This window comes from Eptesicus fuscus, chromosome 3, assembly GCF_027574615.1.
Source record: "Eptesicus fuscus isolate TK198812 chromosome 3, DD_ASM_mEF_20220401, whole genome shotgun sequence".
In the NCBI taxonomy this organism is placed as follows: Eukaryota; Metazoa; Chordata; class Mammalia; order Chiroptera; family Vespertilionidae; genus Eptesicus; species Eptesicus fuscus.
This window is the reverse complement of record NC_072475.1, coordinates 56,297,480-56,324,009: the sequence shown is the minus strand read 5'-3', so window position 1 is coordinate 56,324,009 and position 26,530 is coordinate 56,297,480. Positions and strand designations below refer to the sequence as shown.

The following is a 26,530-nucleotide window of genomic DNA, read 5'->3' as shown; positions in this document are numbered from 1 at the left end:
TAGAAAGGAGTCATCCACCCCACATCATCAATGCCCCTCAAAGGCTTCTGCAGTCCCTCCCAGGGACTGGTCATGGTCTCTGGGCCTTGTCCCCTGTCTTCCCAGTTCCCTCACTTCCTCCAAGCCCCCAACAGGCAGACCCTGCATGGAGGGGTGTCGTCAGCAGCCTCCTCACTGCCTGCTGTCACCCGCTCAGAAAAAGCACAGGCACTGCACAGGAACTGCAAACTGGTGTTTGGAAAAATTAATGCTTTCAAGATGAGCTCCGCACAGCCTTAGCAAGTCTGTCTCTCTCCCACCAGCTGAAAGGAAAGAAGCATTCTTAGACAATTACTCCCCAAGGGAGCCCAAGGACTGGCTTTGTTTATTGAGTGTTTTTAGTTACAACACGTGAAGTGCTGAGATTTTTTTAGCTTCAAGGTTTTTGTGTCCCCCCGCCCCCTTTCTGTTTTTGGTTGCGGGGATAGGGAAGATGAGTGAACTCCCAATTAACAGGGCACTTGGACATTTCAACATTGTGAAAGGCATGTTCTTACATGTGCATGATTGCTGAATCCTCGGGATAAGGAACTCAGTAAGACCTGACAGATGGAAGCCAGGCTCAGGGCTGACCTCAGGCCTGCACTGCAGCTGCTTGAGGCCCCCTCTCCACCTGTTGGGGGCTCCTTCCCCTTCCTCAGACTCTCCACATCTTCATCTTGTCTTCTAACAGACATAGCTCGTAAGGACACAGTCACAGGGAGCCGTCACCGTCCTTCACTCTCAGCCACCTCTCACCGCCTTCAGCTTCCTCTAACCAAAGTACAACATAGTCGGGAGAGAGGGTGGATTTGAAAGTTTCAGTGTCAGTGAGTCAGAGCCCCCCGTACAAGGGCAGAGATGGCAGACTTCACAGTCTGTGTCTCGGCGCTTCCTGCTGTGTCTTGGCAGGCACTTTAATTGACGGTGCCACTCTCTTCCCATCTGTCCTGCCCGTGGCCTCAAAATCTGCCCCCACCCCCTTCATCTCTAAGATATCTATTCATGTAAAGGAAAAGATAGTAACTGTTTAACACCAAGCTCTGGACAATCACTTCCCCTTGGCTGGAATTGGAATTTGAGATGGAACATAGTTGCTGTCTCTAACCAAAGTCCCCCAGGTGTCTAATGGCCCATAAGGGAATGAATGGTCTGAGAAGAATTGGGTTCTACTGAATGCCCTTTAAATTCACGGAGCACCCATTTGATGGTTGTTGTTGCTATAGAGCAAAGTGGGGGGACGAGCTGCAACTGCTGGCCAGTGAACAGGTGCCTAAGACCTGGGAGTTGGTTATTGTGACCCGTGGAGACCATCTCACATTCCAGATCCTCTGAGTGGGAGGAGGAGGGGGAACTTGGTGTCCTAGCCCCGAGGGAGCACCCATCTTTCAGAGAAGGTCTGAGCTGCTGCTTCAGTCAGCTGGAATACGTAAGTGCTTTGAAGATTACCAAAGCAATGACTGCTCCTGGTAAAAAGAAGTATAACGTAAAATTTTATAAACTACAACTCTCTGATAACCTTCCCCCGACCTCCAGGGAAACGCACTGTTAACGGTTTGGTATAGATCCTGCCAGAATTCCTTTTCTATGCACATTGAAATACATACACATAACGTGTATGGCTCTCTTTGTATTTTCACACAAAAAAGTGGGATAATACAAATTATTTTCTCCTACCTAACAATGTATCATGGACATCCTTTCATGTCACTACATATAAAACTGCTGGTCTTTTTAAGTGGTTTTAAAGTATAACATACATTATATTATAACTCTCATAATTTATCTTACTAGTCTCATTGATGGACACTTAGATTGTCTCCAGTTTTTGCTATTACAGAATACACTGAAATATGTGTATAAGTGCAGTAGGTGAGAGTCTTAGAAGTAGAATTGCTGGGTTGAAGCTATGCACTTAGAAATGGTACATTCTGCCAAATTGATTTCTAAAAATGTTGTATTAGTTTGCTCTCCTACCAGATTCTATGTTTTTCTCCCCCAATCTGACAGGTAAAATGCGGTGTGCTGTAATTGCTTTAATTTGCATTTCCCTGTTAATTAGTAGAGGTTTGCATCTTTTTATTTTTACCAGCCATTTGTATGTCCTCTCCTGTGCATCGCCTATTCACATTCGTGACTTTTTTATACAGGGTTGCTTAACTTTATCTTAAAATTTTTTAGAAGTTTTTGTAAATTAGGGATACTAAACGTTTGTGTGATGTATTGTTGCTACCTGGCAAGTATTTTTCTGCTAGATTATTTTTGATATTGTTCATGGTTTTGCAACTTTGTCTATTTTTTTCTGCAAAGACTTAAAAACCCCACAATTATATGCATTCACATTTTCTCAGAAATTAATACAATATAAAAAGTGCTTTATAAGACAGTTAGACATTCTGTCTATCCAGGCCCCTGCCCCACAGGTAACATTAGGGTTAGTTTATTTTGAATCTTTCCAGTGTTTGTTTTTGCAAATATAAGCAAATCTGAATCCATATTTATTTTACCCCTTTCTTATCAAAAGCAGCTCCGTGTCTTGCATTTTCAGCCCAACAATATATCTTGAATATTTTTTTATCATATCAATTTACAGAAAGCTGCCTTATTCTTTTTTAATAGCTGCATAGTATGCCATCATTTGGGTATACCATACATAGTTCAGTGGGCTTCAGACTTTTTTGCTTATATATGCCCTAAAACAATATTGAAAACTATATACCCCCTCACACATTTATGTTGAAATTTAACATTTCTTTTACTGTAAGTTTAAATGGTTGCAAGTAATATATTTTCTAGCATATATTGTATACAGACTTTAAATAATATTTTCTTCAAAATCTTGGAGCTGTACATTTAAACACACACACACACACACACACACACACACACACACACACACATACACACACACACACACAATTGATTTCAGAGAGAAAGAGAGAGGGAGAGAGAGAGAGAAACATCAATGATGAGAGAGAATCATTGACCGGCTGCCTCCTGCATACCCCCTCCTGGGGATCGAGCCTGCAACCTGGGGATGTGCCCTTGATGCTCTACCCACTCAGTCAAAATGACTACCATTATAGCTGTACATTTAATGAAGTGGAAAAGATAGCTCTGTCAAAGCCAGCGGTCAGATCACACATATTTACTTACTGTTAGAGAAGGTCTGACTATCAAGTTACACCATACGCAAGAATAAATTCAAAATGGATAAAAGACTTAAATATAAGTCGTGAAACCATAAAAATCCTAGAAGAAAACATAGGCAGTAAAATCTCAGACATCTCACGTAGTAGGCCGATACAACTCCTAGGGCAAGAGAAACAAAGGAAAAAATAAACAAATGGGACTACATCAAACTAAAAAGCTTCTGCACAGCCAAAGAAACCATCATCAAAATGAAAAGGGAATCCACTGTATGGGAGAACATATTAACCAATGATATATCTGATAAGGAGTTAATCTCCAAAATATATAAAGAACTCATACAACTCAACAAAAGGAAGACAAACAGTCCAATAAAAAACTGGCAAAGGACTTGAATAGATACTTTTCCAAGGAGTCCATACAGATGGCCAATAGACATGAAAAAATGCTCAATGTCACTAGTCATCAGAGAGACGCAAATTAAAACTACAATGATGTATCACCTTACACCTATCAGAATGACTACCGTCAATAAATCAACAAACAAGTGCTGGTGATGAGGTGGAGAAAAGAGAACCATAGTTCACTGCTGGTAGGAATGCAGACTGGTGCAGCCACTATAGAAAAGAGTATGGAGCTTTCTAAAAAAAAATAAAAAAAAATGGAACTTCCTTTGACCCAGCAATCCCACTTCTAGGAGTATATCCTAAGAATCACAAAACACCAATCAGAAAGAATATATGCACCCCTATGTTCATAGCAGCATTATTCACAATAGCCAAGATCTGGAAACAGTCCAAGTGCCTATCAGTAGATGAGTGGATAAAAAAAGCTGTGGGACATTTACACAGTGGAATACTCTGCAGCCATAAAAAAGAAGGAACTCTTACCCTTTGTGACAGCATGGATGGACCTGGAGATTATTATGCTAAGTGAAATAAGCCAGTCAGAGAAAGATAAATATCACATAATCTCACTTATATGTGAAATCTAATGAGCAAAATAAACTGACTAACAAAATTGGTCCAGAGACATGGATGCATAGAACAGATGGACAGATCTCAGAGGAGTGGGGATGGGAGGAGGAGCTGGAAGAGATTAACCAAAGAATGTGTGTGTGTGTGTGTGTGTGTGTGTGTGTATGTATATATATATATATATATATATATATATATATATATATATGCGCCCTAGAGGCCCGGCGCACAAAATTCGTGCATGGGTACAGTCCCTAGGCCTGGCCTAAGATCAGGGCCATCTTCCCTGGCTGCTGGCAGCCGGCCCCACCCCCCGGAGCCACCCACCCCTGGTTCCCTGTTTGCCATCTTGCATCCCAGGTGGGCCCCGCCAAGCCCCACTGGGCTGGGGGCGCGGCCTCAGGTTTCCCGGCCCAGCACTGGGGCAGAGGGTGCGGCCTGAGATCCCCTGTCAAGCCCCACTGGGTGGGGGGCACAGCCTCAGGTCCCTGCTGATTGCTCATTGAGGCTCGGTATGGGAACTCAGCCTCCGCTGTGGGTGCAGCCATCTTGTGTTATGGACCCCCCCTCTGCTGTGGGTGCCACCATCTTTGTTACAGTGTGACGGTCAATTTGCATATTCCCTCTTTATTAGATTTGATAGCCAAGGCCTGGCATGGGGCAGGGGCTGGGTGGAAGGGGGCAAAAGAGGGGAAAATGGGGGACATTTATAATGCTGTCAACAATAAAAAAATAAAAGGAAAAAATAAAAATAAATAAAACGTTAGGTAATATAGTCCAAAGGTCAAAATTCAAAAGCTGTAAAAAGATATACTGTGAAATGTATTACTTTCACTGCTGTTGTCCAGCATCTGTTCTCTGTAGATGATTTGTATATCCTTCCAGAGGGGAAAAAGATGCATATACAAGCCAATATGTCAAACTTTGTGTCTTGCTTAAGAAAACCTTCCCACCCTAAGACTAAAGAAGTTTTTCTTTTTGAAGTTTTATAGTTCATTGTTTTACATGGATATCTTTAAGCTTTCCTGTGTATATGCTGTGAGGCCAGAATTAATGGACTTTTAGGGCAGCCAAATCATTGGAGTTTCTCATCTCCTCAGTGCTAAGGGTCATCTACATGGTTCATGTGCACAGAGTCAAAGGATTTCTCCTAACTGAATCTCTCTTAGAACTTTCCAGCCTGTGTGAGGGCAGAGGGAGGGAGCCAGATGACTTGGGTAGTAGGGCAAGTAAGATCTAGGACTCTGCCCCAGGCTGAAGTTGGAGAGAAGCTGGGGGAGTTGTAGACACGATTTGTTCCTAATGGCCACTTGGCTTAGAGCTGCTCTCAGTGGCAGAGCTGATGCTGTGTTTTATTGGTTTGGCTGTATACCTAGGTCCAATGAATTGAGAATTTCAACCTGATATGAGCTTGTTTTCTATTGTGAGAGAATGCACTAATTTTATTAAGGACCTGTTACGTATTAGGTACAGTGCTTAGTATTTTATATACATTATTTTGTTTTTTCCTTATAAGCATTGTTAGGTTTAAGGTCAGCTTTATCTTTACCCAAAAGATGAAGAAACTGAGATGTAGGGAAGTTAAGTGGTTTGTCTAAAGTTATTCAGTTAGCTAGGAAAAGATTTGGGATTTGAACCCAGTTGGCCTGATTCCAAAGCTCAAACCCTTTCCCAATAGCTAGAAGGCTTCAACTTAACAGTATAAAGACATTATAAAGAGACTAGAGGCCCGGTGCACGAAATTCATGCATGGAGGGGGGGGGGTTCCCTCAGCCCAGTCTGCACCCTCTCCAATTGGGGGCCCCTTGGGGGATGTCCGACTGCCAGTTTAAACTGGCAGTCGGACATCCCTCTCCCAATCTGGGACCACTGTCTCCTAGCTGCTCACCTGCCTGCCTGCCTGATTGTCCCTGACTGCCTCTGCCTGCCAGCCTGATCACCCCTAACTGCCCTCCCCCTGCCAGCCTGGTTGCCCCCCAACTGCCCTCCCCTGCCGGCCTGATCTTGCCCCCAACTGCCCTCCCCTGCTGGCCTGATCTCGCCCCCAACTGCCCTCCCCTGCTGGCCTGATCTTGCCCCCAACAGCCCTCCCTTGCCAGCCTGATCTCGCCCCCAACTGCCCTCCTCTGCTGGCCAATTTGGTTCTGATTGGTTGGTTTCTATGCCAGTCAGCGTCAAAAGCTCCACCTCCTAGGCAGCCATTCGCTCCCCACAGCACCCAGATTTGGTTCTGATTGGTCGGTGTCTATGCCAGTCAGCGTCAGAAGCTCCGCCTCCTAGGCAGCCATTGGTTCTTCACAGTACCACATTTGGTTCTGATTGGTTGGTTCCTATGCCAGTCAGCATCTCTGTGTCTATCAATGGGGCCTGATCAGAAAGTTGGGGCTGAACAGCAGCCCTGGAGAGAAATGGAGGCGTGGCTGCTGGCGAGACTGGGAGAGAAAGAGAGAGGCAAGTGCTAATCAAAAGCTGCCTCAGAGGCAATGGATCAGTCCGTGCTTCTCTCTTCAGGCCTCTCTCTGGCCCTGATTCGCAGCCCCCTCAGCAGTCAGTGCTGGGGCACCACCCTGTAGTGGAAGCAGTCAGGGCTGGGTTGCCATGGCAACACAGCGCTGACTGCAGGACTGACTTCCAGTTCCTCAGTGGTTACTGGTCATTATGACCCAGGGTTTTTATATATTAGGATTATTTATAGAATTTATTGGAGTCAGTTGTTTTTAAGAACCATAAGCAGAATTTATTTGTTGCCAAGTAAAGTGATCATGGTGGCTGATTCTTCACTTTTTGAAAATAAGAGCCAAGGAAGAGAGAATTTAGATTGGCTATGTACAGCCTGTTGTGTATGTGTGGGTGAGGGGGGTCAGGGCACTCAGGTGAGTCATAATGGGTTGCTCTATGTAACACACATTAATTAGACATTTTCCAAAGATGGAAAGAACCCCAACAGAACATAGAAAAAATGTTTAGTTCTAAATATATGCTAACCAAAATACAGTATTTCTTTGATGGTACAGTGGGCTCTTTTAAGAAATTTTTTATTTAATGTGTGTGTGTGTGTGTGTGTGTGTGTATGTGTTTAAGAGAGAGAAACATCAATTTGTTGTTCCACCTATTCATGCATTCATTGGTTGATTATTATTTTTAAAATATATTTTTATTGATTTCAGAGAGGAAGGGAGAGGGAGAGAGAGATAGAAACATCAATGATGAGAGAGAATCATTGATCAGTTGCATCCAGCATGCCCCACACTGGGGATTGAGCCCACAACCCAGGCACGTGCCCTGACCGGGAATCAAACCATGGCCTCCTGGTTCATAGGTCAATGCTCAACCACTGAGTCATGCAGGCTGGGCCAATTGGTTGATTCTTGTATGTGCCCTGACCAGCGATTGAACCTGCAACCTTGGCGTATCTGGACGATGTCTAACCAACTGAGCACCCAGCCAGGGCCAGTGGGCTCTTTTTGATCTTGTTAAACTTTCCAATCATTATTACCAACCCTGGTCATCATCATGGAACCTGGTTTTACAGGGCAGATGTGCTGAGGGGGATTATTTGGAAATGCTTTTGGAGGAAATGGAAAGGGCATGGAAAGAAGAGAGGGGAAGGGAGAGAATTCTCTACAGCAGGGATCCCATGTGCTCAGTTGGGTACGAGGTTTCATCTGTGCTGATTGACACCTTAAGTTTTCCTGATTCTCTGTTGATGAATTATGGGAATTGAGAGATGGGAGAAACAGTTAAGAGAAACCACACCTCAGGGGGGTGAAGCCCTGAGGCTTGAGGGGTCCTTGTGTCTTCGAGTCACACCCGCTCCCCTGATGGCTGGAGGTACTACTCACGGTGGAGGTAGGGTGGAGGCACCATCTTCCTGGCTGTGAGGAAAACCCAGGAGGCAATAATGAATTCTCTGGATTACCTAGGCCTCTTGGGTCAGGTTCAGAGGTATCCTCTCCAACGACTTATTAGCTTTTTTCCTTCAAACACTACTTTATAATTTAGGTCCTTCGGAGAAGGCAGCCTGCCGGTGGTCATGTACTAAGGAGGAAATGGGTGGTCATGGGGGTGAGTCAGTAAAGGTGTGAGCTGCCTTCATTAGGATGGCCTGACAGGCAAATGCGTCTGAAGGTTTAGGGAAGGGAGTCGTGGACCCTCCTTTCAGCCCCCAGTATCCTCCCCACCACTGCTTGTCTCCAAGGCCTCGACATCCACACTCCTTCCTTTGACCTAAGGCAGTGGTCGGCAAACTCATTAGTCAACAGAGCCAAATATCAACAGTACAACGATTGAAATTTCTTTTGAGAGCCAAAATTTTTAAACTTAAACTATATAGCTAGGTACATTGTTATTAACTTAATTAGGGTACTCCTAAGCTGGCCTTTGCTCAAAACTCAAGGGGCCAAAGAGCCGCATGTGGCTCTCGAGCCGCAGTTTGCTGACCACGGACCTAAGGCAATGTCTTTTGCCAAAATGTAAATGTTCCCTGAGGGCCTAAATGTTAAGCTCTCATCATGAAAACCTTAGAGGGGGTGAGATTATTGTAATAATCTCACGGGTCCAGGTTGGGTAAGCTTTGAAAAGGCAGAGAAAAGCCCTAGCTTGTTGCTCAGTATTTAGAGCTTCAGCCCACGGACTGAAGGGTTTTGGGTTCGATTCTGGTCAAGGGCACGTACCTTGATTGCAGGCTGGATCCCAGCCCCTGGTCGTGTGGGAGGCAACCAATTGTGATGAGACACACTGATGTTCCTCTCTCTGTCTTTCCCTCTCCCTTCCACTCTCTCTAAAAATCAGTGGAATAAAAAGTATCCCCGGGTGAGGATTAACAGAAAAAATCTCCACAAAAAAAAAGCAGAGAAATATGGGAAGAGTCTGACTCTTGGGACCTGGGGAGGGGTGTTGGGGTGGCATGCTGTGTTTGGAGATCCAGAGCAACATGGGGGTCTATAAAGTTGACTGGTGGGGGGACTATAAATGCTCCGGGGAGGGGCCAGAGAGGGATTATGTTTCCCCATTTAACAACTTGGTTTAGAGCCCAGGGCAGGGCATGGTTGTGTGAAGTCTTCATGGGCTGGGGCTCCCTCGGCCAATGGAGAGTTAAAGATCTCAGCAGAGGTTGGAGGTGAGCACGGATGAGGGTGACACAAAAGCCAGGGCAAGGCAAGCTAATTAGCTTCCACCTTTCCCTCCTGCTGCCTGACCTGATATTTGAGGTGACATTTAAAGCCATTGTACAGATGTGCGGTGAGGCCACAGTGGAATGAACACTTTCTGGAGCCTGTGGAGAGATGAGGCTGGCAGCTTCTCAGCAACGCCCCCCACCCCATGAGGGGCCCTCTACTGGGCCTAGAGGGGAGGCAGGACCTCCCTTTACTATTTAGGAGACTCTAGTCTGATTCAGGACCCAGAATCCTCCTCCCTCCTGGACTCTGAGGGTGTGTGGGTGAAATGGGGTACACTCTAGAACTCAACCAGAATAGCTAAATGATGTAAGTGAGTGCTGTGTTTAACAGAAGCGAGCAGGGACAGAAGCAGGTAGATAGAGATCACGGTTTCAGAATCATCTGGGGAGTTTGTTAAAAATGCAGGCCTGGGAGTGAGGCATAGTGATCTGCGTGGGTAACCGACCCTCTAAGGTGATTCTGCTGTCCATTAAACTTTGAGAACCTCTGAGATAGAGAATGAATGAGGTTAGCTTGGAAGAGGCCTCTTGGGAGAGGTGGGCTTGAATTTCAGTGTGTTAGGTGATACTTGCCTTCGGTGCTGTCCTCAGGTGTGGACCTAGGGAGCCTGTTTACCTGGGGACACTAGGCTTTCACAGGAGAGGCTGGCAGGTGCCCATCCCATCCCATGGATGGTGTGGCTCTGAATGTGTTGCCACAGTCTTCACTTCGCCACTTGGGCGCTAATCGCCAAGGGGACAGAAGTGGGTGTGGGAGGTGGCTGAGGATGGTGTCTGCTGGAGTGTTTGTTTCATGTTGCAACTGAAGCACAGCTTGCAGGGCAAAATGGCAGCCTGTGGATCCACCTCCTTGGGTGGGGCTGTGGGGGACATCATCTCGGCAGTCAGTCTTTATCTGGCATGCAGTTGCTAGCAACTGTGCTGCCTTCTGTGTGGCCTTTCCTCGTTAGGTAGCTCCCTGTGTCGGAGGAGCCGGCCAGCGCTGCTGCAGGAGCAGTGGTCATTGTTGTCCGAGGAGATGAGGGGGAAAGATCTGGAATGTGATTAGTTCTCTCCTTCCTCCATGCTGCCTGCCTTCTGCTCCAGACACGAGTGCTGGCTTTATCTGATCAGGAACACAGTGTTTTCACGTTGGGGCGGGTAGAGAGAGGGAGGAAGAACAGTGCCAGGAAGAAGGAACAGCCAAGGAAAGGGAGCACATCTATGTTGTGACGTGGAGTAACCCGTGATCATTCAGATGGGCATGATGGATGGAATGGATGGGCTGCCGCTGGCCTGGAGACGCTGCTTGTCCCTGGAGAACATGTCCCTGTAGCCAGCTGGGTGGGCAGGAGGAACCATGCCGGTGGCCTTGCTATGAAGGAAGGAACCACTGCAGAAGCATTGTTTAAGACAGACAACAACAATCAATAAAGCTCTTTCCTGGCCAATATTCCACCCTTTCTAATTGTACTGCAACTAAATTGCAACTCTGACAGTCTCTTGGAACATTTTATTCAACTTCTAGAGGGGCTGAATTTAAAGTAAGGCTCGCGAGGCTCTGTGGGAGATGGGGAGAGCAGTGGTGGGCTGGGGAGCTCCAAGGAGCCCAGCTTGGTGGGTTGAAGCCAATCTTCAGTAAAATTCCTTGGTTCATCCTGGGCCTGACCCAACGGGTATGCTTAAGTTCTTAGGTTCATAGTTTGTGAGGGAAGTGCTTGCACCAATACTGCTCTTTAACATCTTCATTCTCTTCCTGTCTTTGACAGTGAGGCTGTGGGGGATATTTTGCCCTTGATTACCAGAAGGAAGGGAACAGCTTCTCTTTCCAGCGCCCAAGAATGGGCTGTGGGATAGTAGTCTGAGCACGGTCAGAGTACTGTAGTTCACAGTGTCCACAGCCACTGGGGCTTTCTGTCCCACAGTTAGGCACCCTTCCCACAGGCTCTCCTGTCTTTGTCTCCTGCCTGGTGGGATCCATGCCCCTCCCATGTCAGGTTTCCCCCGAATTGTGTTAGAAAAGGCATTCTTATTTGGAGATGCTCTCCCTCGGGGTAGCCACCAGTTACGGTCAGAGGAAAACATGACAGGCTGTTAGTAAGTGACCACATGCAGGCTCCGTCCTCAGCCTGTGCCCATGGCATGTCTGCACTGCCCTGGAGACCCTGCCCCTCTGTGAAAGATGTCTCAGTTCCTCAGAGGACAACTCGGGGCCCCAGGAACTCTCTTTGGGAGGAGACAGATGGCACATACTTCTTTCTCAGCCCAGCCACCTACCAGGCATTTGACCATAAGCAAGTTATTTAATCTCTTGGAACATGGGTTTTCTCTTCCGTCACCTGGGAAAAGTGATTCCCATCCAACAGGCCTTGAAGAGGTCCCAAGTTGAGTGCTGTGAAAGTACTTTGTGAGTGAAAAAGTCCTGTTTACACCTGCATGATTTGGTTATTTAAGAAAGAAAGGGGAGGCAATGGGTCCTGCACTTATGTCTGGAGAGAGAGGAGTTTGTATTAACTAAACTGTGGATGCTTGTCCAGTTAAGGCTATCCTATCTAATAAAAGAGTAATATGCAAATTGACCAACACTCCAACACACAAGATGGCCACCCCCATGTGGACACAAGATGGCCAGCAGGGGAGGGCAGTTGGTAGGGACCAGGCCTGCAGGGGAGGGCAGTTGGTAGGGACCCAGGCCCGCAGGGGAGGGCAGTTAGAAGTGACCAGGTTGGCAGAGGAGGGCAGTTGGGGGCAACCAGGCTTGCAGGGGAAGGCAGTTGGAGGCAACCAGGCCTGCAGGGGAGGGCAGTTGTGGGACCAGGCCAGCTGGGGAGAGCAATTTGGGGGGACCAGGCCACCAGGGGAGGGCAGTTGGGGGGGACCAGGCTGCCAGGGGAGGGCAGTTAGGGGTGACCAGGCCAGCAGGAGAGGGCAGTTAGGGGTGATCAGGCCTGCAGGGGAGGGCAGTTGGGGGCAACCAGGCCTGCAGGGGAGGGCAATTGCGGGGACCAGGCTGGCAGGGGAGGGCAGTTAGAGGTGACCAGGCCGGCAGGGGAGGGCAGTTAGGGGTGACCAGGTCTGCAGGGGAGGGCAATTAGGGTCAATCGGGCCAGCAGGGGAGCAGTTAGGCATCAGTCAGGCTGGTAGGGGAGTGGTTAGGGGGTGATCAGGCTGGCAGGCAGAAGCAGTTAGGGGCAATCAGGCAGGTGAGCGGTTGGGAGCCAGCAGTCCTGGATTGTGAGGTGGATTGGGCCTAAACGGGCAGTCGGACATCCCTCGAGGGGTCCCAGATTGGAAAGGGTGCAAGCTGGGCTGAGGGACACATACACAGCCTGCCCCCCTGTGCACGAATTTCGTGCACCAGATCTCTGGTCCTATAACAATAGAGGCTAATATGCAAATCAACCAAACAGTGGAACGACTGGTCGCTATGATGCACACTGACCACCAGTGGGCAGACGCTCAATGCAGGAACTGCCCCCTGGTGGTCAGTGAGCTCCTACAGGGGAAGTGCCGCTCAGCCAGAAGTCGGGCTCACCGCAGGCGAGCGCAGTGGCGGTGGCGGGAGCCTCCCCGCCTCTGCGGCAGCACTAAGGATGTCTGACTGCAGGCTTAGGTCTGCTCCTCCCAAGGGCTCCAGGACTGTGAGAGGGCACAGGCCAGGCTAAGGGACTTCGCCGAGTGCATGAATTTCATGCATCAGGCCTCTTGTAACAAAATAATACTCACAAAGCCTGAGAGGTAGCTTTTGGGCAGTGGTGTCTGCTCAGTCCCAATGCTGCCCTTTAAGAAGGAGCAGTGATACAGTCAATGGTGGTGCGGGGCAGGGCAGGCCAGTGGAGACTGGCTCTGCTCACTCTCTCTCCCTCTCCCTTCCAGCTCCTGCCCCTAACCTGCCTCCTCCCCAGTCTGGAGTCTGCCGTCTATCTCATCTTGGAGGCGTAGGCCCCAGGCAGAGCTGAGGCTGGGAGAGGTCTGCTTCCATCCTCTGCCTGGAGGAGACCAGGAGGCCTGGGAAACCAACGTTTCCATTAGGACAGTGAGGCGATACTGCTGGCATTGTCTAGGCTGAAACAAAAGCTGCGATGAATGTGTACATGGCTGCTGGGTAGTTGTTAGGCTTACAAGGTTGTCCCAGGCCTGGGGTCCCCTGGGGTTTCACTTCTGTGAGTAGTTCTCCCAGCCACGAGGGCACAGCCTCACCATGTGGGTGGGCAGTCCACTGTGAAATGGGTCCCCAGCAGGGCATGATGCCCTGTCCATCCTCCTCGAGGCCTTAGGCAGTGCCCAGGGGCTGAGGCCCCCACAGCCCATCCTTTTCCCTGACAAAAACAAAATCCTGTTTTTATGGGCACCCAGACTCATTTGCCTGGCTGGTCGTTCTGTTAGTCAGTACTTGAGCACTTGCAAAGTCCAAGGCACTGTGTGAGGCACTTTGGGGGATACAGGGATGAGTACCCAGTGGACCCTGTCTTCAAGTAAGGGAGCAGAGTCCCATATAAAGGAGGAAGTAAAATGCAGCATAAAGGCAGGGAGACCAGGGAAGGCTTCTGGATTCTGTGGCATTTGAGTTGGACATTAGCAAATTCAGAGGATTTGACCACGGTGAAGTGAGGGTGGGGGAGGATATGCCACTGGGAGGAAGAGCAGGAGCAAAGGCATGGAGGTAGGAAACCATGGGATGTATGGATGTGTGAGAACCAGAATCTGGCAAAAGGGAAGAGGGGTTGGAGGGGAAGGAGGAACGGACACTTGAGTGCTCCTATCTACCGAGAGCGCTTCCAGAAAGGCTCCATTCTTCCTTTCCTTGGAGCCTCACCAGAGCTCTGTGAGGCCAGGGCTGTTCTCCCCAGTCCAGAGAGGAGGAAGCTGGGGCTTAGGGGGTTGAAGTAACTCGATCGAAGCCCGGCAACTAGTGGTAGCAGGATATGAGCCGTGACTGTGCGACTCCAGGGCCTATGCTGTCTCCACTGGAACAGAGGATCGATCCATGAAGGGACATGGGGAGAAAGGGTCTGTGGCCTTTTTCTGGTCACGTGGGTCTAGCAGTCTTGGGCAGGGAGTGCCTGTGGTTTCCGCAGAGCAAGGCAGAGAGGCTCTGGTCTTCTGGGCTGGCTTCGGAGTCCAGGATGGCTGAGCTCCTGGCTCCTTCCCCCTCCCTCATCCTATTAGGGGAGTCACTGGCCCCTGGCGTGGGAGGCAGGGGAAGGCAGGACAGCAGGAGATCCTGGAATGAAATTCAAGACTTGACCTTGACTGGATTCCTTCCTAAGGTGGATTCCTTCCTAAGACCACCTCTGGCCTAACCTCTTTGTGAAAGCCCTCCCTGCCTCCCCTCCCCACCGCTGACCTCTCCTTGGGCCCATGCAGGCTCATCTGCACAGGCGGCGGCATTCTGCTCTTGTTCCTTGTTGCTGTGAAACGGGCTCCCGGCACAGTCAGCCTCTGTGTGGGTGGATTGGTGGTTGTCTTTGCAGGCAGGCATTTGCTTAGAACAGGCTGCGTGCGAGCCCCACGTCAAGAAATTCCGGCCTCCTCAGTCAGCGTTAGTGGAACGAGGCTCTGCTGAGGGGACTGGTTGTGAAGGATGAGTTCAGGGTGGGATGACGGACCGCTTCTGGGACCAGTGGTATCTCTGGTATCTCCGCTTGCTCCGGCTGCTGGATCGAGGTATTCCTGAGTGTGTGTGTGTGTGTGTGTGTGTGTGTGTGTGTGTGTGTGTGTGTGTGTGTTTAAGAGAGACAGAGGAAGGAAGATATACACACATAGACACAGACAGAGATAGAAACAGAAAGACACAACAGCAAGGTGCGCAGAGAGCAAGAAGGGAGAGGAGAGGGAATGACACCGAGGCCAGTCGCCAACCCATGAGAGTAAGAAAAGGCTGCTTTTCTGGGGACGTTTGTGACCCAGCTGGGAGTCAGGAGCACGGGGCCATGCGGGGCACATCTGTGTATCAGGATCTCATTTCTTGCTCAGGACTGTAGTGGGAGACAAGGTAAGCCCTGTCTCGCAGGGCTGTCGACAGAACGCTGAGAAGCAGTGCAGCAAGGAGAATGGTCCCTGCAGCAAGCAGCTGGGGCAAACCGACACAGGCTCACCTCTCAGTTCTGCTGCTCCCCACCTCTGTGACCCCCCCTGATTGAGGTGGCCTTTCTGAGCTTGTTTCTCCACCTGTAAATGGGCATGGGAAGACCTATCTGCTGGGGCTGTTGTGGACTTATCACTTAGTTCATACCTGTGAAACACACGGCGTAATGACACAGTAGGTGCTCTGTAGGTGTTCTTTCCTCCTCCTATGCCTCTCAGCATCCTGGAGCTACAGCACCTGTCCTGAGGACAGCTCCCTTTGTGGGTTGTCTGTCCGGAGAGCCTGTACAGCATTTGCAGTCAGTGGAAAGGGAAGGGAAAGTTCCGTTTTATTCCTCAGATTAACTTGACCTTAAGACAGCCCCCCATAAAATATTAATGCAACTTAAATTTCCTGGTCATGTGACACAAATCCAGACATTGCATTGTAAGGAGAAGTATTGGTTTAACAAAATGTTTGGTGTTATTTTTTAAAAGCTCTGGCTCCTTTAAGAGGTTTTGATGAGAATGAGATCAAACCCCTAACGGAGAAGATGGGGCTGGGGAAGCCCTGCTGCGTACCCCAGTGTGCGTTCATCTCCGTCGGGAACGGTCTCAGGTGTGCCAGGAGGTCAGTCCCAGCTGGAAGCAGAGAGCTGCACAGAGCAGGACTCTTATCGAGGAGAAATCAAAGATGGAGGAAACCAAACCAGCACATGTGAAAAGCAGTCTCTCCCTAGCACTGAGAAACAGGCCAGTGGGAGCCCAGACTTGAGATGAGATGAGAATGTTAGGAGGAGAGCCAGAACTTCCAACTGGTGGAAATCATAGCCCCGGGGCAGGGGAAAGGAGACCACAGGTGTGAATCCCCCTGATCTGTGTGACCTCAGGCAAATTCTTAACCTCTCTGTGCCTCCTTTCTTCCATTATAAAAGGGGATGGTGGTGATAACAGTAGCACCAACTCAGGAAGTTGCTATAGGGGTTCAGTGAAATACTTATCCTAGAGCCTGGCATGAAGAAAGGGCCCCTTAAATCTTAGTTTTCATTACCAAGACAGCTAATTTTTATTCTCCCACAAACATTTTAGGAAAGATAGGAACAGGTGGTATGTAATCACCAGGAGCTGAGAAAAGTCCAATTAAGAATTGTTAGAGGCTTAGAGATAATTTATACTTACATGAATTAAAACAAGATTCCAACTGACATATGATGCTAACTATAAGAAGAAACTAGGTGTTAATGTATAAGCTATATTACCAGTAATTAAGTTTTATTTTTTAGAAAATGCTTGAATCCATGACTTACAAACCAAGGTTTAAGCTTTGGCTCTATTACTTTCTAAGTACCCTTGAAAAAATGATTTACCCTCAAACTGACCCTCAGTTTGTTAAACTGAAAAATGGGAATATTAATGACAATATCTATATTATAGAATTTTTGGGAAATTGTGTTAGTGTTTGTAAAAGTGTCAGGCATTCTTAGAAATGTCAGGTTAATGAATTGATGGGTTGAAGGATTAAGCTGTCTCCTTGATTAAGCAGAAGTTGGTGGCCAGAATTGTGTGTTCTTCCATGCATGCTTTGTCATCATGTGTGGCTATAACTGGAAAGCTTCCATAAACAATGTCTCTAAGGTTTTCTTTAATGTGAAGCTTTAGACTAGCAGTTTCTGACTGTGTAGGGCAACTTATTTCTGGGGGGTTGATTATATTGCCCAGTCTGATGAATGGGTATCACAGTATTACACATGTACATGTGTGCACACCCACATCCATGTTCAAGCAGCATTTTTGGATATAGCACCTTCCCTCTACTAACTAATGTTAGCTAACATTGTATAGACAAGGGCATGCTTTAACATGGCATGCTAGACTGAGCTAGCTCATAAGAGATGCTCATAAATATTTGTTGAATGAATGGATAAGTGATGAACCGGTCCTTCTGGGCAGTGAGCAAAATTCTCTTAGATCTCTCTTTAGAGTAACAGAATTTAGCTCCCTTCACCTGTTTTAGGATTTTATGTTATTTCACCCAGACATTGTCATGCCTCATGTCATCTTGAAAGTAACAGCCTCAAGAAAGTGAGGAGGGAATAAGAAATGAGTAGAAGTGGGAAATGATGAGTTTAGCCCAGGAAGCTGAAATAATCGACAAGCTGCGTGCCAGCCTGAGTCATTCCCTTGGCTACGACTGGGGGATAAATGGATCTGTGGTTTGACACACCTAGGAAAAGGGAGGATGCATTAGAATACATCATAGAGCAGAAATAAACTTTATGAAAAGATGACAGTGTATGCTTGGTGATTGCAGACCAATCTTTTGTCTTCCCCCCAAATCAAAGGGATTGTTTTCTAGGACTGTAGTTAACTCTATGTAAGGTTTTATATGATAATGAACTGCCAGCTTGCTCAGAAACATGACTTATTTCATTAAGAGCAGATGCTGTTTTTACAGTGTTTGTTGCTGGGCGTTTGTCACTCTGCTGGGCATTCGTTAGTGACTATGGAGATGGTTCCTACGGTGGGATTGCCCATCAGAAGAAAGGAGCTCATATAGATATGACATATGAGTTGTGTAGGAGAGAAGACAAGTAACATTGCTTTTTGTTGTTGAGTTTTGGTGTATCCATGGGAACCTGACAAGTGAGGTGGAGGCTTATATTTCTTTGTTTACCTGTTTTTATGGTAGTGAAAGGGGAAAAGTGAAAATACTGATGTTCTTTATTCATAAAGCGCCCGGCAGTGTTTCCCAGGTGTGGGAACCTCCGCCCCTCGTCATGCATGAGGTGTGTTCAGGCAGTTTGCAGGGGTTGCTGGGGGTTCTCCTGCAGGTCACTGCCTGGCACTGTCTGAAGGACAATCTGACCTGTCTGCTGAGCCGTCCACCCTTTTGCCCCCATCCCATCCTATCCCATCCCATCCCATCCCATCCCATCCCATCCCATCCCATCCCATCTCATCCCAACCAGTGCAGGCCTACCCTTCCCTCAGATCTCCCCTCATTCCCACCTCTTTGCCTCTCTTTTCCCACCAGCCCTACTTGGGCCTCACTCTGCTCTGCCTTCATCTCTGGTCCCCAGATGGCCGCCTCCTCCAGCCTCACTGCTCCTTCAGTCCTTTCTCTCCTTCTGTCCCTAGGGCTCCTTTAAAGGCACAGCTCCCTGCTGCCTGTGACCCATTCCCTGGCATTCCTCTCTCATTCTCCAGCCCATTGCCAAGCCTCCATCGCTTCCACCCCTATGTGTGGGCCAACTTTGCCGTGTTGGTCCTGGGTTTCCCGCCCTGAGCCTGCCCCTGCCTGACTTCCCTGACTTCTAACTCTGAGTGCTTTTTCTTCCTAGGAGCCAGTCCGTCTCTTCTTTTGCTCCTGCCTGTCATCCCCACTCCACTAGTTTATTTTAAAAATAAATTTAAGTAAAAAATGGAGTTGAATTAAAACATTATAAAGGAAATAACTGTAGGAGGTCTGTGAATAAGGTGAAATGGGGACAGAAGTACAAAAATGACTGTGGAAAACTTAAGTGATATGTTGAATTTACAACATAGACTTAAGGCTGCTAATTTCTTCTTGGTCCTTCGTCTACATTCCTGTAGCTACCACAAAGTGCTTTGGATTCTGGGTCAGAAACCAACTGGTTCTCATCTCTGGATGTATATTAGATTCATCTGGGAGCTCTTAGCACAATGTCCTGTTCCTCCCTCCTCACATCTCCCAGCCAATTACATTAGAGTTGCTGGAAAGGAGGCTGGAGATTGGTGTGTTTAAAGGGCTCTGAGGGTGATCCTAATGACAGCGAGGGCTGAGAAGTGCTCCTTGCCATCCTTTACCCTGGATGTCAGAGAGTAGAGGCAAAAATGACTCTTCAGCAAAGTAAAAAAAATAAACGAGAGATCAGTCACTGTAGGAGAATAATAAACACAGGCATAAATATAGGACTGTACTAAGAAACAAAATGTAAAAGAACACAATCCTGTGTCTATAATTTATGCAACTGTCTTCAGAAAAAATTTCAACCATTTTCTATCACTACCCAACTTTATATTTTCAGAGAAAAATTTACCTGTGTCCCAGGATGTTGCCTGGCCCCAGCTTGCCTTGGGCTTGTTGCTCTCTGTTCAGGCTGCCTAGGGCTCTGGAGATTGAGACGGCAGTTTGTCACGGCAGATGTCAAACAACAACAACAACAACAACAACAACAACAACAACAAAACAGCTTTCCTTACCTGCTTAGTGTGACTCCCATGGGTGGGCACTGTCCGTGTTCAGCTCCAACTAGAGAAAGAAAAATCCCATTTCCCTTCTGGGTAGATGGGCGGTGAGGACAGTAACTCACCTCAAGCCTTCATGGTGTTGGGCTCTTCTTCAGCCAGGAATCCACCTCTGTTTCTCACTGACTTTCGCCTCTCCCTGCGTGGCCATTCTCTGTGCCTCAGCCTTCAAATCTTCCCAAGGTTTTAATCCAAGGATTGACTGCCCAGGGGCAGTGCAGGGTCAGGAGGCAACTGGCCCTCATGCCCGTAGCTCTCAGAGCACCATGATCTTTGGTCTCTTCCTTCCCATGCCTGCGGCCTTTTTCCTGGTTCCTGGTTTCCTGTCACCGACAGAGGCCCTGCCTTTGGCTTGCTTGCTGCTCAGCTCTGGCCCTGACTGGGTCAGACTTGGTATCTCTGCTTAGTCCATTTCCTAGCCTGCCAGGGACTACCAGGCTGGATACCCATCTTAGTTTAGCTCGTCCTGCTCTTGTTAGCTGTTGCATATATGCGCCTGCATGATGCGTGGCTTCTTGGAACCAGCTGTCCTGACTTGTTCCTCCCCTCCTGTGGTCAGTAGGAGAAAGGAAAGAAGAGTGTGCAGCATGTGTATGAAAAGTGCATCGGATGGCTCTCCTGTGCTGGGAATCTCCTAACTAGACGAAGTTAGGTTGTAATCACCTTCCCATTTGAGCTGAATATCCATATAATAAATAAAGAAGTTAGTTTAATTTAGCTTTTTAAGTCACAAATAGATATCTCTTACAGTTACTTAATTGACTTTTGGCATGAGTACTTTCCTAAAGGAACCAGTCCTCTTGTCCAATAAACAGGTTGAACACAGCTTGAAACACTATCCCAGAATAATCCCCTGTTGCTCCACATTAGTGCCTCCCCAGCAACCTTCATATTTTCTGTGCTTCCACTTGAAGTGCTCGAAGTCTCCCCTTTTACGGTTAATCCACATCCTTCCCCTTCCAAACTTCAAAACCCCCATGTCCTCTGGAAAAAGTTCACTTGGTAACTGTACCTGGTTCTCTTCAGAGACCTGCGGGCACTTTGGTGCAAGGCCGGTGTTCCATGATTCTCAGTGTGCTACTGTGGGTAGTAATAGGACACATCTCGTGGGGGTTGTTGTGGGCATTGAAAGAGTTAATATGTGTGGTCAGTGCCTGGAACTGAAACGTGCTCAGTAAGTGTGTGCCGTCCTCCCAGACATCTGCTGCTTTTAGGAGCTTATTTGCTTCTAGGGGGTCCTTTCCCTCCACTGAAAGTACAGCTTCCATGAGGGCACATTCTTGTACCACCATCCCTTTGTAGTCTCACCTAGACATGGAGTTTGTAATCCAATAGGAAAATCAATACATAACTTTGGTTAATAGAGGGTCTGAACTCCAGTGAATGAAGAAGAGGTACTGATTATCATTGACTTGTTAAGGAGGGGGGAAAAAAGACAACTGTAATGATATGATAATTTCAATGTCTTATCCCTTTTGGCCCACATTATGTCTCTTTGAGATTGGTTACGTTAGCTCCCATTTCACAGATAGAAAACAGGTTTGTAGAGGTTAAATACTGTACCAGAGTCACAGAGCTGCTAGGAGAAGAGTCAGTCCAGGACCCCTGACTCCATCTGGGATGAGTTCTCTCGGATAGCTGCTGTCATCCAGGTGGGGCAATCCCCATCCTTCATCCTTCTCTCTCTCCAGCATGCATGTTAAACTGGGGTGTCTGCCCATTTCCCTGTCATCAGAGAGGAGAGCGTATCAGTGGGATGTCTTGTCTGTGGTGTGAGATCACTAGACAAGATATATTGAGGCCACGTCCTGGGGGAAGGACACCGATCGCTGCTCTGTGAGGTCCTGGTGTGGTGTTTCCATCCAGGGGGCTGGAGGTTACTGTGATGTGAGAACAGTAAAGCAGTACTTCATTGGGTGTGGCGTGGCCTCCCAGGGCCTGGCCTTCTGTTGTAGCATATTCAGCAATTGCTTCGAGCCACGGGGCAGTGGGGCTGCGGGGCAGTTGGGCAGCTGTGTCCCTGGGCGGTCAGGAAGCCAACCGGATTCCAGTGTAAAGGGTGGGTTTGCTCTTCACCTTATGGATGGAGGTGGCTTGTTATCAAAGAAATTGTCAACGCAATAAATAGTGTCATTATTAGTGGCAGTAGTAATAGTATCCACTAAGGGCCCAGGCATACCAGGGAGTGTTTAAGGAGTAGGATTCCTGCCTTCAGTGAGCTCACAATTCAAACTCCTAAAAGATCAACAACTAGCAGTAACTTCTCTGAGTCTCTGTTGGCCCCTCTATCAAATGATGGATTACTTATAAGGATTCCTTCTAGTTCCATGGATCTATGTGGACAATACCTGCAAAATAATATACCTACAACACCTACAGTATATCTATGTGACCCCACAAGATATTATTTCATGTTAAATTGCTAAATGATTGCTATGAATTCACAAGAGGGATAAATATTTGGGTTTCAATGAAAGTGGGAATGCCCACTCATTCAACAAATATCTTCTAAGTATCTCCTATATGCTATGCCTTGTTCAAGGCTCTGGGAATACAGTTCTGAAGAAGACAGTTTTCATGAAGCTTTAAAGTCTAGTGGGGGAAACAGACGAGGACAAATAACACAGTAAATAATGCAACGGCAGGTAGAATAAGGAGGGGAGAACTAAATTAAGCTTTAGTAGTCCTTAATGATGAGGAGGGAAGTTGTGGAGTATAAACTGTCTAGAGCACCTGTGTGGTCAGAGTTAAGTTTGGGAGGACAGGTTGAGGCCACATTATGAAGAGTCTTGCTTGCACGTCAGGTTAAAGGCAAATGATGGCAGTATAGCAGCCTTCACTTATAAAAATGTATTGAGCAGTTTCCACATATCAGGCTGTAGAGAAGGTGCTGGGACTACAAAGAAGCATAATGTGTTGTAACGGCAGAACCAAATGCCCAATTCCTTCGTGCAATTGAAGTGTGTCTGTTTCTAGAGAGCAGTTAGGGTAGGAGATAATAGCTGAGGAAGACACTACGGGGGGAAATGTGACTAGTGTAGACGGATCTTAGAAAGTGTGGACACTGGGGGACAGAATCAAAGGAATGGGAAGTGTATTCCTAAGGGTAGGAGGAGAGTGGGCTACTATAAATTCATGAAAGTAGAGGAGAAGGAACAGTTAGGGATCCCCATCTGTAGAGACATGGGGCAAGGTTGATGGGTTTGGTGACAGAAGGCGTTGATGACTACTCACAGCATTGTTTCAGCATCCTCATAGAGGAAAAACCAGATTGCGATGGTAGGAGGTGGTGAGGGTGAGGAAACATTAAGCACATATTATTTGTTTGAGAAATATGTCAGAAAATGCATGGTAAAATAGAATGGTGGTTGGTGGGACATTTTATTTAAAGAAGGGAGGCCTGGTTGGTGTGGCTCAGTGGTTGAGCGTGAGCCCTTGAACTAGAAAGATCATGGTTCGATTATCAGTTGCAGGCTTGATCCCCAGCATGGAACGTGCAGGAGGCAGCCAATCGATGTTTTTCTCTCATTGATGTTTTTATCTCTCCCTCTCCCTTTTTTTCTCTAAAATCAATTAAAAAATACATATTTTTAAAGAAACAAGGGAAACTGAATGTGTTTGAGGCTAGGGGAGGAGGCCAATGACAGAACTTTGAAAGTGATGAACAGAAATGGTTTTATTAATTCATTCAATAAATACACATTGAGCACCAACAGTGTCTTCCAGTGCTATTTGGTAGCGTTACAGCATGAATAAGGCACAAAATCTTCATGAAGTTTACATTCTAGTGAGTGAGGCCGACAATGCACATGTCATATAATAAGAGCTTGTGATAAGTGCTGTAAAGTGTCACAGTGACCTGGAGGATGGAGGGATGGGTTGAATAAAGAGTGCAGGTGGAAGTGGTAGACTAGAGGAGGGAGAGTGCTTCCTCTGTTGGAAGGAAGGAAGAAAGGGGTGCTTAGAGAGCTATTTTTAAGTAGAAAAAAGGCATAAAAAAAGAGAGGAAATGTAATTCAGATAGCTTTCATATTCTTAAGCAAAGGACTAGGCAGTGTCCTGGGCTAAGACCTGAGAGGTGGGATAGATAGATCAAGACTTTGGATAGGTCCTTACTTGCTTCATTCAGGCCTCCAACAGCCTTGTGATGTAGGAGGTGTTATTCTCATTAAATAGGTGAGATAATTGAGGAGACTCAGACAGGACCCCCATAGACCCATACTAGGGGCAAGGGGGAGGTCTGTCATCTGGATATTCTGCCATTCAGCTGCTCAGAGGGGACTGTTAATGAGTGAGGAACCAGGAGCCTGTTAGTGTAATCAAGAGATCAGTTCCTCCTCCTCACTCATACAAAACCCTATGCTGGGCCCCGAGGGAAACCCTTGGAGAGGAGATGACATCTGAGCCTGGACTGCGTTAAAAACTGATAAATCAAGCCATCAGCACGTATTTTCTATCAAGCATACTGTCCTTGTGAGTATTTGGATTTTAAAGGATTTAAATAGAGCAAGGGAAAGGGCATTCAGGGTGAGAGAAGATGCAGTGCAAACACGGTAGTGATTCAGAGTGTAGGTGTAATCAGAGAAGGCTGGCCTTTATCAGATAAAAATGAATTTACTGGTTGGAGAGATGGCGTGGGGTCAAAAAAGATCAGTGGTTAGAAGAGGTTTTTATTTAACATTTTATTTGCCTCCATAACTTTACCCCCAGCAAAAGAAGAAAAACACACAGCTGGAAGAGATCTCTCGCATTTAAGAGGTGAGGAAACTGAGCTCAAAGAGATGATTTCACTTTCTAAAATCATGCAGCTAGTTGTTGGCCGAGCCTACATATGAAGCCAGGGCACAAAAACTCCTAGTTGAGGCTTCTATCCATTACATTCCCCTGTGGTTTCATCTCAGGCCTGCCCCTTTTACGTGCTCAGCAGCCCTGATGCATGATTGCATGTGGAAGAATAGGCAGACTGGAGAATTTATGGGTTTGAAGGGTGTCTAGTTTAGATTTGGCGTTTGAAGGCTCCAGGCAAAATTTCTAAGAAGCCCAAAAGCAGGATTGTATTTCTTTCTCCATCCTCCCTTGTTATTATCATGAAAAATAAACGGAGGAGAGTTGGAAGTGGCACCTCCTGGCTCTCCCAGTCTCAAGAACCCAGCCCAGGGCAAAGGCAGAGGAGTGACTGCCTTCTAAACCCAGCCGAGGAGGAAGAACTGGCATGGGGCTTTTAATCTATGTTCAGACGAAATGAAATCTGTTAGATGGGATAATGAGCTCCATATTTTATAGACTATTTTAAGCCTGTCTCAAAATAAAGTACAGGGTTAGGGGTGGAGGAAGGACGTAAGTCTTGGAGACAAAATGCCATGGCTTACTCAACAGTGTTTTCATTTTAATGATCCCAACCCCAGTACAAGTCCCTCAGTGACACTGTAATGAAAACCACATTTTTCCCCCCTGCTGGAGGTTTCAGGATGAACACAATCAAATGGTTTGAGGCATAATTAAGGTTATAAACTCCCATCCCCAGTAAAGCCTAGACCTTTCACCCCAGGGGGGCTCCACTAGAAACAATATGGTTGGAAAGCAGTTGAAGTTATGGAGACATTTCTTCCACAGTCTCTGGCCCCACTGCAGCTTCTTTTCTGGGCCTTCCCTCCCCTTCTCCTTAACCACTGCCCCATTCTTGGGAAGAAATAAAAACACATAAATAAAGAGCCCTGGTGTTGACTCCTTCCGTGCCACAGGGAGCGAATCTCAGTCAGATCTGCTGTGCCTGCAGAGGGCGGGACAGAGCTGGCAGAGGCGGGACACGTGTAGCATGAAGGGCAGCGAAGGGAGCCTGACGATAGATGTGGGATACGGGAACGGGGAGGTGCATGTGTCATCAAGTAGGTATGGGAGGAGGCAGGGAATATTCCGCACATCAAAGACTGGAAAATCTACCTCATAGGAATGTCTTGAGGACCTGAGAGAACAAGGTGGCCCCTTTTCTTGTGTTTGGACATCATGGGCTGAGAGCTCTCTCAGTTTGTGTCTCCTTTGCCTTGACAAGCTTTCTGAACACGCAAAGATCAAAGTTAAGAAACTTGGCACAGCCAACTGGATGACGTGAGCTTATTTTCCCCCCATGTTAACCACATCTTGAACACCTGGAAGATATAAGATAGTGGGAACCCTTAGTGCATGTATACAAACTTACTCTCTGGCCAGTTTCAGTCCAGTCTGATCCATGTAGGGAAGGTTCTAGTCAGCACAAGGAACAACAGAAGGACTAGGACAGTGGTCGGCAAACTGCGCCTCGTGAGCCACATGCGGCTCTTTGGCCCCTTGAGTGTGGCTCTTCCACAAAATACCACGTGCGGACGCGCACGTACAGTGCGATTGAAACTTCGTGGCCCATGCGCAGAAGTCGGTTTTCGGCCTGGGCGAGTCTATTTTGAAGAAGTGTCGTTAGAACACTCAAGGGGCCAAAGAGCTGCATGTGGCTCGCGAGCCATGGTTTGCTGACCACTGGACTAGGATATTTGCCCTTGACTGGCTTGGTCCTATACTCTGCCCCTGATGGTAGTGATTCTGGGATAGAACAGGATGAGACACAGCGAGGCTCTCCGCTTGGCTTCTTAGAGATCAATCATATCACTGCTTCATTTCTCTTCTCACTACCCCCATCACCAAAGAGAGTCATGGTCATAATGTCACCTTCAGGAAGATGTATTGATGAATACATTTTCGATTCATCTATCAAGTATGAAATACCTCTCTGAGTCTCACCATCCTCATTTGAAGGATTAGGGTAATATCTATCTGTAATAGTTATAGGAGCCATTAAATATTTCTAGCTGCCGAAACTGGTTTGGCTCAGTGGATAGAGCATCGGCCTGCGGACTGAAAGGTC

General features: G+C 47.3%; 1 protein-coding gene across 6 annotated transcripts in view; it reads left to right on the top strand.

Moving 5' to 3' along the window:
* The window catches only part of KALRN (kalirin RhoGEF kinase), a 664,115-nt gene that overhangs the window by 54,684 nt on the left and 582,901 nt on the right, over positions 1 to 26,530 (top strand). For 3 of the 6 annotated variants that reach the window (XM_008155509.3, XM_028131144.2, XM_028131143.2), the window contains exon 1: positions 14,904 to 14,970. The exons of the other annotated variants lie outside the window; for them this stretch is intronic. In XM_008155509.3, the coding sequence (XP_008153731.2) occupies positions 14,904 to 14,970 (67 nt within the window). Of the gene's footprint in view, positions 1 to 14,903; positions 14,971 to 26,530 lie in introns of those variants that run through there. 6 annotated transcript variants of the gene reach the window in all.